General features: G+C 45.3%; 1 protein-coding gene across 1 annotated transcript in view; it reads left to right on the top strand.

The window, feature by feature from the left end:
• The first annotated feature begins 943 nt into the window (after positions 1-943).
• The window catches only part of ATP6AP2 (ATPase H+ transporting accessory protein 2), a 20,404-nt gene continuing 6,151 nt past the window's right edge, over positions 944-15,196 (top strand). Inside the window, exons 1-4 of the mRNA XM_066618926.1 lie at positions 944-1,077; positions 6,117-6,247; positions 6,636-6,764; positions 14,960-15,055. Of these exons, the coding sequence (XP_066475023.1) occupies positions 1,023-1,077; positions 6,117-6,247; positions 6,636-6,764; positions 14,960-15,055 (411 nt within the window). The 5' untranslated portion in view covers positions 944-1,022. The remainder of the gene's footprint in view (positions 1,078-6,116; positions 6,248-6,635; positions 6,765-14,959; positions 15,056-15,196) is intronic.

Below are 15,196 nucleotides of genomic sequence, written 5' to 3'. Positions count from 1 at the left end.
CTGCCTCACCTGCCTCCCCACCCACAGCACAACCCAGGAAGCATCACCTCTGCTGACAGGCACTGTGATGCATGTCCATCTATCAGCTCACCACAACCCCCTTGAAACACGCTGGTGACTGAGGCTGCAACCCTATCCACACTTGCCTGGGAGTAAGCCCCACTGACTGTAATGGGACTTACTTCTGAGTAGACCTGAATAGGTTTGGGCTCTGACACCCCTTCTGAAGGTTAACCTCCTTCACTGCATCCAAAAGCATGGGAGGAGCCCAAACCCATGCAGGTCTACTCAGAAGTAAGTGCCAATATAGTCAATGGGGCTTACTCCCAGGAAAGTGTGGGTAGGGTTGTGGACTCAGGGTGCCGTCTCCCCAAGGACAAGAATCATTAGCGTCATTGAGCATCACGAACACTCCCTGGTGAGCCTCTGACTAAGCTTGTGCTCAGCCCTCAAGCGCCCCACCTGCGTGGTCCATTTCACTCTCTGTTTCGCTTAGCTCTATAATCAGGTGCCCGTTGCGAGTCTGCTAAGCTCTCATTGAACCAACCGCTTGTCAATCAGAACGCAAGACTTGCGTCAGAAGGAGCGAAGGGATCCCTCCTTTCGGAATGTCGTCCCGTCACTAAGGAGACAGGTCCAGCCGCCTGCGGTGGAACTGTTTCCCTCACGCAAACTGCGCATGCCTCTCGTTCTAATTTGTGAATGGCTAAAGTGGCTGTCAGTCACATTTAAGTCCTAGAACAAGCTCCTCCTCCAGCTCCTTTGAATCCCGTGACCCACTGAAGAAGAATCGGTGGGAAGATTGTTATCCAGGCTCTATCATTGGTCTAAAGGTCCTGTCAATCAAGGTGAACCGCGCCTTCGCTCCTGATTCTAGAGTATGCGCTTGATAAGTGGTCTATGCGGTTGTCAATCAGCGGTGGAGGCGGGCCGGGCTGGGATTGTGTAGCCGGCTGGTTGACACTTCCTCTTTCCTCTGAGCCTGGTTAGGTGGAGGGGTGTTGGTGGCGGTAGCAGCAGCGATGGGGTTGTGGCGGGCCGGGATGACCTTTTGGGCGGTGGCGGCCCTTGTGGCAGGTGAGGCTTCGAGTCCGCTGCCTGAACTTCCCGGGTCGTTGTCGGGAAGGCAGCAGGCCTGCCCTGGCTCAGTCCCCGGAGGCTCCGCTCCATCAGCAGTACCGTTGATGGGGGGAGGGGGAAGAAGGGCCACCTACAGCCCTAGACTGTGCATGTGTACTCAGAAGTAAGTCCCATTATAATCGATGGCGCTTACTCCCAGGTAAGTGTGTATAGCATTGCAGCTGTGCAGGCCAATGCTATGCATGTCTACTCAGAGGTAAGTCCCATTATAGTCATTGGGCTTACTCCCAGGTAAGTGCATAGGATTGCAGCCATACAGCCCAATCCTATGCAAGCCTGAGAGGTATGTCTCATTCTAGTCAATGAGGCTTACTCCTAAGTTAGTGTATATAGGGTTGCAGCTGTGCAGACCAATCCTATGCATGTCTACTCAGAGGTAAGTCCCATTATAGTCATTGGGCTTATTATTAACAGTTTTTATATACCGCTTTTCAACTAAAAGCGCTTTTCAACTCCCAATGGGCTCCCAATTGGGCTGTAGCTGTACAGCCCAATCCTATGCAAGCCTGAGAGGTAAGTCCCATTCTAGTCAATGAGGCTTACTCCTAGGTTAGTCTGTATAGGGTTGCAGCTGTACAGGCCAATCCAATGCATGTTTATTCAGAGGTCAGTCCCTTGGTCAAGGGAACTTATTTCTAGGTAAGTGTGGATAGGATTGTAGCCTTAGTAAGGATTAGATGCAGGGCTGTGCTTGGGGAGTGTCCAGGGTCATGCTGGGTAAGAGCCAAGAGGCTTGATTGAGGGATGCTCCATGTTGGGGGGTGGGGTGTTGAAGAAAGCAGGGCTGGGTTGTGCTATGGAGTGAGTAGAGGGGAGGGTGGGTAGGTAGCTGGTAAGTGGTTGTAGTGCAGAAAAGTATTGAAGGAAAAGAAGTGCTGGGATATTGCGAAACCACAGTGGGGTTTGGGGTTTTTCTTCTGTTGTACCTGTGTGTAACTTGGGAAGAGCTGTTCTCAGGGTGGTGGCTAGCCTAGGAATCTGCCTTATACCAAGCCAGACCCTTTGGTCCTCTAGGTTAGTAGTTTTGATAGATCTCTGGAATTTCAGACAGAAATTTTTCTCTGCAATTTTTCAGGAGTTTTTCTGTATGCCAAGCAGATGTCCTGCCACTGAACCACAGCCTTCCTCTGTGACAATTATGAGCTACTTAGAGTCTGTTTTCCTTTGCATCTTTGTTGTTGGTGTAATATCTCTAAGAGGAAGATTCTAGAGGAAGAGGGCTGGTTCAGGTTTCAGGGTTGCTTAGAATGTTATGCAGCACGTACTGACCTAACACTAAACTTGTAACTGAGAAGAGCTCGTGCTCCTAACAGAACAGTGACATTCTGCCTTTACTCTCTTGTCTGCCTAGTGTGCTCCTTGTATTGGTACATACATGTTGAAGGGTTGTTGGTTGAAGGTACATACATGTTGAATGTTGAAGGGTAGCTTAAAGTTCAGCTTGGCTACCTCTGCCAAATTACGTGACAGAGGTTTGCATGTAACTGTCTCCTGATCTGTCTCCCTCTCTTAATGAAAAGCTGTGGAGGAGAAGAGTAGTCCTTAATCCTCTGGCCTTGGACTGTTTTACTACTCAAAGCTGTGTGGAATTCTTCCATCTATGAATGGAATATTTTCCCCTTATGTGTTTAAATACAGTAGGGGGCAATTTTGAGTGTCTGTTTTGAGCACCCGCTATTCCAGTATACCACGTGACAAATGCTCTCAGCACTCTCTCTCTCTTTAAATAATGAGAGATTTATTATCTACCCATTAAACCCATCAGATTATTATACCCTTGGATAATACCCAAGGAACCAGGGCAAAGAGTGAGGACTTGGCAGCTCCTGTAGAGCAGCATCATTCACTGTCCTAGTTATTACAGTTAACTTTTTGCTTCAAACAGTTCTGCTTCTACTTGGGGTATTTCATCTTGTTCCTTTTGTCAGTCTTGATCTTGGCTAGTCTGAGGAAGTTCAGCTTCTTTGCCTTGTATGGAGTGGGAATGGGAACAGGATCTTGTGACATGGTTTGACTTGTTGGGACAATCCAGGCTGCTGTGGACAAATTCATTTCTGTACTTTCTTTCACTAGTTAAGCCAAGCTCAGATTCAATATGAATCTGAAGACTGTATACATCAAATAATCTATTTTACTTGTTTGCACAGTTAAACATAGTAAACAGCATTGATTCAAAGTCGCTTAAAACTAGCATCACATGCCTTTGATGGAAGAAAGAATCATATCTGTGAATGGCAAAACTAAAAAACATGTGAGGGAAGACCTTTATAATTCATGATCAGCTGACCACATGCAGCAACTGCTAGCAGCTAGAGCTGTCAACTTGAGCCCATGCTATTTGAACAAAAATGGACTTTAAAGATATCCAAGGAGACAATTCCATTGACCTTTTTATTTACTAAGTGGACTGCATGTTTTCAGCCCATCACATGACTCCTTCATTTAAAAAGTACAGAATTAAAAAGTACAAATCTGTGAAGAATGGACTTGTAAGCAAAATATATGCTAATAAGCTTCATCTGGGATACAGAATGTAGAACATTTGTTGTACATACATAGTATGAACAGTCTTAAACTTATGTTCAAACGCAGCAAGTATGTTCAAATATCTAAAATAGCATTGGGTTTGAAAAGTCCAAAGTAACTGGTTCTTCTCATTTATGAGAAGTGTTTTTTTTACTTTATATAGATCATGGCTGTAAACATAATTCCAATATTAAAATCTCCATATATGTTAATTGTAATTTTTTATATCAACAACCCAATCTTCCTGTCCGAAACACTGGGAAAAAAGGGTGTTATCCTAATACTAAATGTACAGTACTTGTAAATCGGTTCCATTGACTTTAGGAGGCCTTGCATCCAAGTAAAGATGCTTATTTCAATTAGGGGGTCCATAGCTGAAGTGGGAATCCACTTCAGTATACTTTTATAGAAACAAATATACTTTTTGGATTTTTCTCTTGAATGAAAGAAAACTTCCCCTTTTTAGGAGAAGGAAAATACTGTGTTTCTGAATCTTAAAATTGTACACACTATTCAGTAGTTTATGTAACTGAACAATACTTGTTTCCATAAGAGAATTTTAAAAAATGCTTGCTAGACTAAGTAGATCTTTGGAGGCAAATGCAACCACCCTTGCCTTCTGTGTCAGCAAGCTATCTGCAGATCTCCCTTAGGCAATGTACTTTACACAAGCTAACCTACATATTTTGTGATAGCTGTAGCACGTTTAATTTTCTAATAGAATTCGTAAACTGTTAATGATATGGTTGATTGGTGCCATCTTCCTCAGTCTTTAGACAGAACAGAGCAACTGATCTAAGAAAAAATTCCAGGATTTATTTAACAACCTTCCCTGAAACTAGTATTTTTGTTTGTCCTTTGTCCAGATGACCTGACGGGTGGATAATGTTTACAGATACCACACTGTTGGTGTAAGCTAGTACTGGTGTTTTAGAACAGTATATGTTTACTGTAAATACTGTAAATACTCTGTTTTCACCATAAAGCTTTGAATGTGGTTTAGACTTGCTCTCAAGGTTAATGAGATCAGAGTGATGGAAGAAGAATGTTGCAGCTGAAGAACAGTGCTGTATGGAGGCATTTGCATGGTGTTTGTCTTATCCTATGAAGCACCATTCTGCTTCCAGAGCCTGTAGGGCCAGGAACAGTAACTGGGAACTGTGGGCCAAATCTAAGAGTTGTCACCTAATCCCCCAGTTGCCAGTCTAGTGACTAATCAGGTGTGGAGAAAGTGACATCTATAGCAGTGGAACAAAGAGTTGGGGGCTGAGGTGCTGTCCCATAGCCTCTCTTACTCTGTGAAAGTGGCTCTCCAGAAAAAAACTAGGAATGTAGAATCTGGTGTCAAAGGTCCTAGGATAGGAAGGAGAGAGCACCTACCCATGGACTCAGCCCTAGATGATAATTGTGTGTGTTTGTGTGCCAATGGCTCTGTGTAGCCCAGCTCTACAGCAAAATTATCTCATCATTGGAAAGCTAATATACAAATAGCCTATTGCTTTACCTGTTTTTATCTTTATTAATTGACACTTTTGCTTATTTGGTACTCTGTTTTGGCTACCTTACTGAAGTATATATAAATGTACTGTCCTATAACTAGGTAAGAAGATGTTCAGAGAGCCAAAATTCAACCAGAGCTTGGTCTGAAACAGGGGTGCCCAAACCCCTTGAGGTTTGTGCCCTTGAAGACTCCCAGTGCTGACCTCAGGGTCCAATGAGCCTCTGGTCCTCCGGAGACTTACTGGAGCCCACACTGGCCCTACACAACTGCTTTCCATGTGAGGGTGACTGTTTGACCTCTCATGTGAGCTGTGGGATAAAGGCTTCCTCCACTGCTTCCTGTTTCACGTCTGTGATGCAGTAGCAGCAGCAAAAGAAAGGCCAGCCTTGCTTTGTGCAAGGCCGTTTATAGGCCTTGAGCTATTGCAAGACTTTCATTCATTCATATAAGTTCATCTTTAATATATTCATTTATGTAAACTTATGTAAATGTATTCAAATTTGAAATGTAAATTAATCCTTTTTTTCCCCCGGGCCCCCGACACAGTGTCAGAGAGATAATGTGGCCCTCCTGCCATAAACTTTGGACACCTCTGGTCTAAAATGTGTCAGAGTAAGATAGCTGAAAGGATTGCACCACTTTAAAATGTGAGCAGGGAGTTGCCTTTTTAAATACTCCCAATGTAAAAGCAAACCCCTCTCTCCAAACAGAAAATGAGCACTGTAGACAAGGACTAGGGTTAGAAACTTCCTGGATGTGCTTGTTTACTGTTTGCAAGGAAGTTTAAATGCAGTCTTGTGGACAAAAGAAGTAGTATCTGCTATTTTCACCTGAAGCAGTGCAGTCCATTCTCCTACAATATTTTTGACTCAGCCAAAGGATCCTGCCACCCAAACAGTGAGGAATTGTTCAGAGTAGTATCTTCATCAGTATTATCCTTCTATTTCAGGTACTTTTGCAAATGAATTCAATGTATTAAGATCTCCCGAGTCCGTTGTTTTTCGTGAAGGAAGTTGGCCAATACCCGGAGAGCGAATTCCAGATGTGGCAGCATTATCTATGGGCTTCTCTATTGAGGAAGTATGTGACTCAGTGTGTCTTTCAGTACTGTGATTGATGTATGATCACCACTTCTGGAAATAATGAAGCAGACTTGACCTATACATTCACTACACTTTTTTTAAGTACTTTGCTATTTTGGGAATTTTAAACAGAAGCACAATCTGATTTCCTTCTGTTTTATCAAATCAAGATATTATTGCTATGCATGAACTATCACAACAATATTGCTTATATCTACTAATGTCAAGTAGCATGAACTCTGCATACCCTAATTGTTACTTTCTTCCCTGTTTGCATTACAGATTGAAAATAACAAGTTTATATGAGCCTAGCTTTCACTGTATTTTGTGTGTGTGTGTGTGTTATACGCTTTATTAACAAAAAAATGTATCTTAATGTGTTGTAGGACCTCTCCTGGCCTGGACTAGCAGTGGGTGACCTCTTCCGGCGTCCTCGAGCTACAGTTCTGGTCACAGTAACAGGGATAGATAAGCTAACGCTGCCTCAGACTGGCATATCTTATCCAGTTGAGAATGTAAGTACAGTCAAGCTCTAGATTCAGGTGTTGAAAACCTGTTGGTATAGAAAAGAGTTTTTACTTTACACCAGTGTTATTCAAACTGTGAGGTGCGGCTCATTAGGGAGGCGCCAGGAACTCAAAGGGGAGGTGCCGGATGTGCTGTCACAGCGATACAGTCACACCCCTGGGCAGAATACTCTATTGATTCAATAAAATACCCATTTACTCTAATGGGACTTACTTCTGAGTAGACACACGTAGACTTGAGCTGTGCATCTCCTAGTATAGGAGACAAAACAGCTTCCTAACCAAACCCTTATCAGCTCTGATATATTTTCATGGTCTATTTTTGTTTTCCCCACCAGCTGCTGGAAAAATTATAATTTCATTAAATTAATAAAGGGTTCAGTCCTATCCAAGGAGAATGGGAGAAATGACTAGTTGGATTGGGGTCCACAGGGGTGTGTGTGTGTGTAATGTTGGTCGGACTGGTTGTTCACAAAGTTCATTTGATAAAATAATTCTATTGGTATGCGTACAAAGTTAAAAAATGTATCTTCCTAGACCAGACAAAATCTGCCTACTCCAGTATGCTGTCTCCAACAGTGATCAGCAGCTGATAATTTGTAAAGCATGTATATTGCTGTGTATTAATAATATATTTTTAAGATCTGCATTTAATTAATGATTTAATATAATTAATATTAATATAGTTGATATTTCTGGCCACTTCCTGTTTAATGATGTCACTTCCAGCCCACAGGAACATGATTGGGAGTCATGGCCAACAGCCATGGGGGTCAAGGGAGCCACTGGCCGGAAAAGTTTGAGTACCACTTTTTTTACACAGATCTACTTCTTTCCTTTTGCACTTTGCATGCTTCATTTCTGTGTTTCTCAGATGAAGTGCAAACTTTGGTAGAAGAATAGAAGACTGAAGTCTGACCAAAGTTTGTGTTTTTAATAAATCGGCAGAAGCCAAAGACAAATTCTATGATGACCTGATCACCACTATCAAGAAGATCCCCATAAAAGAGCCATTGTTCATCCTCGGCGATTTCAATGCTAGGGTTGGTGCTGATCACAGTTCATGGACCACTTGCCAATGAAAATGGCCAACGCCTGCTAGAGTTTTGCTATCATCACGGTCACTGTGTCAGCAACACATTCTTCAACATTAAGCCCCAACATAGAGTCTCTTGGAGACACCCAAGATCAAAGCACTGGCACCAGCTCGACCTGATTCTCACCAGATGCTCCAGCCTTCCCAGCATCAAGATCACACGCAGCTATCAGGGTGCTGCCTGCGACACTGACCACTCCCTGGTGTGCAGCAGAGTGAAACTGCAAATAAAGCAACTGTACCACACGAAAAAGGAAGGAAGACCTCACATTGATACCAGCAAGACCGGGATCAGAGAAAAGTAGAGGAATTTGCACAAGCGCTTGAGGAATCTCTTCCAGGCCCGGCCAACGCAAACGCATCCAACAGATGGGAACATTTCAAGAATGCCGTTTACAACAACGTCCATATTTGGCAAGAAGACCAACAAGATGGCAGACCAGTTTGAAGCCCACTCTGAGGAGTTGACACCAGTCATTGAGGAAAAGAGGAGAGCTCTAGCAGCATACAAGCCCTGTCCCAGTGAGTGCAACCTGCAGGTCCTCTGAGCTGCTCGCAGCAAAGTCCAGCAGACTGCCAGGAGATGTGCTAACGACTACTGGCTCCAGCTCTGCTCCCAGATACAGATAGCAGCTGACATAGGCAACATCAAGGGGATGTATGATGGCGTCAAGCAGGCCCTAGGTCCAACACAGAAGAAAATTGCCCCTCTGAAGTCTGCCACAGGCGAGGTCATCCAGGACCGGGAGCAGCAGATGGAACGCTGGGTGCAGCACTACTCTGAGCTATATTCCAGAGAAAATGTAGTCACCGAAGAAGCACTGAACAACATTGAGTGCCTGCCTGTGTTGGAGGAGCTTGACAGTGAACCAACCCTAGAAGAACTTCACGTGGCCCTGGACTCCCTTGCCTTTGGCAAGGCACCTGGAAAAGACAGCATCCCTGCTCAAGTCCTAAAGTGCTGCAAAGAGATCATCCTCACTGAGCTGCATGAAATCATCTGTCTCTGCTGGAGAGAAGGTGGAGTACCTCAAGACATGAGGGATGCAAACATCATCATGCTGTACAAGAACAAAGGCGACGGGTGACTGCAACAACTACCGTGGCATCTCTCTCCTTAGAGTTGTAGGAAAGTTGTTTGCCCTAGTTGCACTAAAGAGGCTCCAGGTACTTGCAGAGAGCGTTTATCCAGAATCACAGTGCAGATTCCGAGCCAACAGGTCCACCACTGGTATGGTATTCTCCCTTAGACAACTGCAGGAGAAATGCAGGGAACAACGACAGCCACTCTTTATATCCTTCATAGATCTGACGAAGGCTTTCGACCTGGTCAGCAGGGACGGCCTCTTCAAGATCCTCCCCAAGATCGGATGTCCACCCAGGCTCCTCAGCATCATCAGATCCTTCCACAAGGACATAAAGGGCACTGTTTTGATGGCTCCACATCAGACCCCTTTGACATCCGAAGTGTCGTGAAGCAGGGCTGTGTTCTTGCACCAACCTTGTTTGGGATTTTCTTTGCTATCATGCTGAAGTATGCCTTTGGAACTGCAACAGAAGGCATCTATCTCCGGACCAGATCAGATGGAAAGCTCTTCAACCTCTCCAGACTGACAGCAAAGTCCAAAGTCCAGCTGAAATGTCTGCGTGACTTCCTCTTTGCCAATGATGCAGCTGTCACTACCCACTCTGCCAAAGATCTCCAGCAGCTCATGGATCATTTTAGCAAGACCTGCCAAGATTTTGGACTGACGATCAGCCTGAAGAAAACACAGGTCATGGTTCAGGATGTGGACTCACCTCCCTGCATTACAATCTCTGCACATGAACTGGAGGTTGTCCATGACTTTGTGTACCTTGGCTCAACGATGTCCGACACTCTTTCTCTCGGTACCGAGCTAAACAAACGCATCGGTAAAGCAGCTACCACGTTTTCCAGACTCACAAAGAGAGTCTGGTCCAACAAGAAGCTGACGGAACATACCAAGATCCAGGTCTACAGAGCTTGCATCCTGAGTACACTTCTGTACTGCAGCGAGTCATGGACTCTTCGCTCACAACAGGAGAGGAAACTGAACACTTGCCACATGCGCTGCCTCTGACGCATTCTCGGCATCACCTGGCAGGACAAAGTTCCAAACAACACAGTCCTGGAACGTGCTGGAATCCCTAGCATGTATGCACTGCTGAAACAGAGGCGCCTGCGTTGGCTTGGTCATGTCGTGAGAATGGATGATGGCCGGATCCCAAAGGATCTCCTCTGTGGAGAACTCGTGCAAGGAAAGCGCCCTACAGGTAGACCACAGCTGCGATACAAGGACATCTGCAAGAGGGATCTGAAGGCCTTAGGAGTGGACCTCAACAAGTGGGGAAACCCTGGCCTCTGAGCGGCCCGCTTTGAGGCAGGCTGTGCAGCATGGCCTTTCCCAGTTTGAAGAGACACTTGGCCAACAGTCTGAGGCAAAGAAGGAAGGCCCATAGCCAGGGGGACAGACCAGGGACAGACTGCACTTGCTCCCGGTGTGGAAGGGATTGTCACTCCTGAATCGGCCTTTTCAGCCACACTAGACGCTGTTCCAGAACCACCATTCAGAGCGCGATGCCATAGTCTTTCGAGACTGAAGGTTGCCAACAACAACAGGCTAACTGCCTCTTCTTCCCCCCCCCCCCTGCAATTTCTGCACAAGATTGTGGTCTGAAGCTTCTGTTTTGGTTGTTGCTGTTCTTTGTGTTGCATCCCAGCTACTTCAGGTGTAGGGAGCGCGAAGAACATTCTCTTCTGTTTCCTATTGTGACATCAAGATTAGATTATTATAATGCGCTCTACATGGGGCTGCCCTGAAGGCGGTCCAGAAGTTACAGCTAGTACAGAATGCAGCGCCCTGTGTTGTTGCTGGAGGTCAGTGGTTTGACTCTGTCACACAGCTACTTCGGTAGCTGCACTGGCTGCTGGTTCATTTCCAGGTCCAATTCAAGGTGCTGGTTTTGACCTTTAAAGCCCTAAATGGCTTGGGACGAGCATATTTGAGAGACCGCCTTCTCCTGTACAATCCGGTCCGTTCTCTTAGGTCAGGGGTCAGCAACCTGCTGCTCTAGAGCCGCATGTGGCTCTTTCAGCTGTCTGCTGCAGCTCCTTCTGGTGAAAGTGGCAAAGGGGTTAACAGGAGGTACCTGTGTTGGGAGGGCAGGCTGCTTCCCTCCGTCCCCTGAGCTCACTGCCCTCCTCTCCCTTCACCCCCACCTGCCCCGCATTGGTTTCCCTTTTCAATTTTGCCCGCTCTGCAGGCTTAAGCTTCTTGTTTTTCCCTTCCCCAACTCTCCAGCAGGCTCAGCCAATCAGCATCCAGCAGGCTCCTGGCTTTTTCTGTTGGAATGGCTCAGGGCCCTTCACTGGCTGACCACAGGCCAATCCTGAGCTGCCTTCCTCCTCAGCCATTGCGAGCCCTTGCAGCCTGCCTTTCCCCAAGCAGGTCCCCACCCAGTGCAAGGAGAGGCTTTTCCTCCACAGCAGAGGAGACATCCTGTGTGTCTACTCAGTAGTAAGCCCCATTACAGTGGATGAAGCTTGCTCCCAGGAAAGGGTGCCTGGGATTGCAGCCTTGGCACCTGCTCCTATGCGTGTCTACTCAGTTGTAAGCCCCATTACAGAGGATGAAGCTTACTCCCAGGAAAGGGTGCCTGGGATGGCAGCCTTGAAGCCTGCTCAAGGCCAAGCGCAAGGACAGGTGAGTGGGAGCCCGAGCAAGTCTGTTCCAGAGTAAGCCCTGATGTAGTCCCTGGGCTACTCCCAGGAAGGTGTGGAGGGCTGTATCCTTAGCCTCCTCCTGTGCATGTCTACTCACAAGTAAGCCCCGCTGTAGTCAGTGGGGCTTCATCCCAGGAAGGTGTGGAGGGCTGCAGCCTCAGCCCCCTCCTATGCAGGTCTACTCACAAGTAGTCAGTGAGGCTTCCTCCCAGGAAAGTGTGGAGAGGACTGCAGCCTGAGAGCTCCAACCAACTTGTCTGCTCAAAAGTCCCATTGTAGCCAATGGGGCTTACTCCCAGCTTAGTGTGGAGAGGGTTGCAGCCTGAGGGAGGGAGGGAGGGAGGGCAGGCAGGCAGGGCAGAAGCTGGCCTGTGGTCGCCCCCCCCACCTTCCCCCCCAGCTCTGGCTTCTTCTCTTCCCCACCTCTGGAGTCTGTGTCCTTTTTTCCTTCCAGCAGGGTGCCTCTGGAAGGTGGGGGGAGTTCTTTAGTATCCATGTAAGATAAGCAGATGTCATAACCGCCATATGTATTGGAATCCTGGATGATCTGGTGAGGAGGTAGATGTGGTGTCAGCAGTGGCCCCTTTAAGGGTAAGGCCTGGGCATCCAGCAGAGTGTGCTGCACAGCTGCAGCCACTTGAAGGCAATAGGGGCCTCAGGGACATAAGAGCACCTGAGGCAGGAAGGGTTTGTGGGTTGTAGAAGGAGTGCAAGTTGGAGAGGAGGGCTGGGCTGATTGACTTTGACTTGGATACTCTGACTGATTTGACTGGCTTACTTTGGAATCTGACCTTGGACTGTGACTTGGCTGATTGACTTTGGACTCTGCCCTGGATACTCTGACTTTGTTACTAATGGACTGCTGGAGACACTGGAGTCTGAAGTGTGGCTGCTGTGCCCAAGACCTGCTGAGGACCAAGGGTCTGCTGTAGTGGTGGGAGGGAGGCTGCTGGCAGGAGAGAGGACCTCTGCAGGTTGAACAGGCGAGCTACCCTGGAGGTGGGGTCCAGCAGGAGTGCAGGGCAGAACCAGGTCATTTGTTGGGGGAAAGAAAGAGAGCTAATTTGCTTAAAGTGGGCTTAATTCTCCAGGCAGAGAATGGCCTTGGAATCAGGCAAAACACCATAGAGGAACAGGCATCTGAAAACACAGGACAAGAATGTATGACAAAACTAACTAAAAGCTACAAGAGGGGGCTACATTATAAAAATGGGACCTATAAGAGCATAAAGGTGAAAAAAAAACTATATATGCAGTGTTATCTTCATTTTAGATGTCAAAAGGGTTTTGTGGCTCCTGAGGTTTTTTTTCCTATGGAAAATGGGTCCACATGGCTCTTTGAGTGTTTAAGGTTGCCGACCCCTGTCTTAGGTCATCAGAGGAGGCCCTCTTGGTTGTGCTGCCACACAGAGGGTAGGGAGATTGCAGCTAGAAACAGCCTTCTTGGTGTGTTAAGGAATTCTCTCCCCTTTGAGCTGAGAACAGCTACCTCTTTGTTAACCTTCCAGCAAGGTCTGAAGACATTTTTATTTAGGAAAGCCTGAGGCCCTATAATGGCTGCTTTTAGGAGTTTATTTAATGGTTCTTACTGCTGGATGCTCTGTTTTATATTTCCTTTAACTGTATTTTACAGTTTTATCTGTATTGTCATTTTTTAATGTGTTTGATTTTTAGCTGCCTTGGGTGCCCTTTAGAGAGAAAGGCGAATTACAAGTCACATAAATAATAAATATTGTAGCTCTGAGAGTCACAAAAGGACTTTTAATATCCTGATTGTGTGGTATATTCTGGTTCTGTTGCTTACAAGGAAAATCCCTTTTTGCTCAACTGAGACCAGTTGTTTTCTCTCCCTCCCCCACATGTGCATGGGAGTCTGCATAAGCAGCGCAAAGGGGCATTAGGGTGAATGGGAGACTTGTGCGTCTCTTCCATTTTCTTGTCCAGCTCTTTGTCTTGATTCAAGTTACCTTATCCTTTGGAACTAGAGTGGAGACCTAGATGGGCATTTCAGAAGCTCTCACTGTTTTCTCTCATCCTGATAGCCTTTTGCACTTCCTGTGCATACCTTACAGATGGAAATGGCTTTAAGCATATTGAAAGCCTCTATACAAGGATGCTTTGCTTGCATTGATTGGGAATATGCCCTTTGTATTCATTGGAAGTATTCTACAAAGCAGAAATACAACAGAAAATAAAAGTGCTGGTCATTTTGTTTCTTCCTTATTTTGTTGATTGTTATACAAATGTAAAAGCAATAAAATTTATATGATTTTTCTGATATGTTATTTGCTATGAATTTTGTGAGCTGCCTTGAGCTTTTGGAGAGACAGGCTATAAATGCCTTAAATAAATAATGCCTTAAATAAGTTAAAGCCCCAAATTTAAAATGCTGAACAACAAACCAAAGAACGAAGCTGGACATGGACTGTATTCTTGGCGTGTAATTGGAAAAGTGCAACTTGCCCCACTTTGGTTTTATCTGTACACCAAAGAAGAATGCACATTAACTTTATTTAAAACTCCTTTAATAGAGCTATTTGCATTAAATTATCAAGTACGATGGCATTTTAAGTAGAGATCAGTCATCTAGCAATCTATGTATCCAAGTAGAAATTCAAGCTCAGTACATTTCCAACTTAAACCTTAATGAAATTGCAGCCTTGCCCCATGAGGACACAGTTATGATTTGTGGGGTAAACTAAATGGGGTATAACAGTACACAGGAAACTGCCTTATGCTGAGTTAGACCATTGGTCCATTTAGCTAAGTATTATCTTCACTGGCAGCAGTTCTCCAGGGTTCCATACCTGTCTTTCCCAGCCCCAAGATGGAACCTTCCTCATGCAAAGCTTGTGCACTGAAGCTGAACTACAGCCCTATCCCCATCCCGTGCCTTAATCTTAGTCAAATGTATTTAATCAATTCCCTGGGGTCAAATGTATAATTCCCTGGGACCAAATGCTGTTTGCTTTGGTAAGCTGCATGAAGATCCTGGGATCTTATACCACTATTTGTCTTGTAAAGAAGTGCAGTGGTAATTCTAATAAGATAGAAGACTATCTTAGTACTGCTTCTTAAAATCATGATTTTATACATATTTTCAGCGCAGCTGCTTTTAAATCCTGATCTTAGAAAAATACTTCTGTAGTTTTTAGGAAAATGGGTAATATCTTTATGGTATATAAATTGATGCCACATTACAGAAGGCTATTTTTGTGAAAGTTTATGTTTGAATTATGTTGGGGACAATTCATAAGCAATTATATATGCAGTGAAAAGTTAACCTTCCACCCCATAAATGTTAGAAAGTCTTCCTTACTGGCATTTTTCTTTATGTTCTAGGCAGTTCCTTTCAGTTTGGATGGTGTGGCAAATGCAATTCATACCTTGTTTTCTGAGGAAACCCCTGTAGTGGTACAGCTAGCTCCTAGTGAAGAGGTAAGCACACATTCCTTCCTGAAAACCCCAGAAACAATTTAAATTGCATGCTTTGTACCCTTCCCAGCAGCACAGTGGTATACAACTTTTCATATTGGAGAATAGCTGCTTTATCAATAGAAGGTATTTTTTTTTCAAAGC

The sequence above is a fragment of the Tiliqua scincoides genome, chromosome 3, assembly GCF_035046505.1.
Source record: "Tiliqua scincoides isolate rTilSci1 chromosome 3, rTilSci1.hap2, whole genome shotgun sequence".
Classification (NCBI taxonomy): Eukaryota; Metazoa; Chordata; class Lepidosauria; order Squamata; family Scincidae; genus Tiliqua; species Tiliqua scincoides.
Note: the sequence above shows the minus strand (reverse complement) of the source record. Positions and strands in the feature narration are given on the sequence as shown.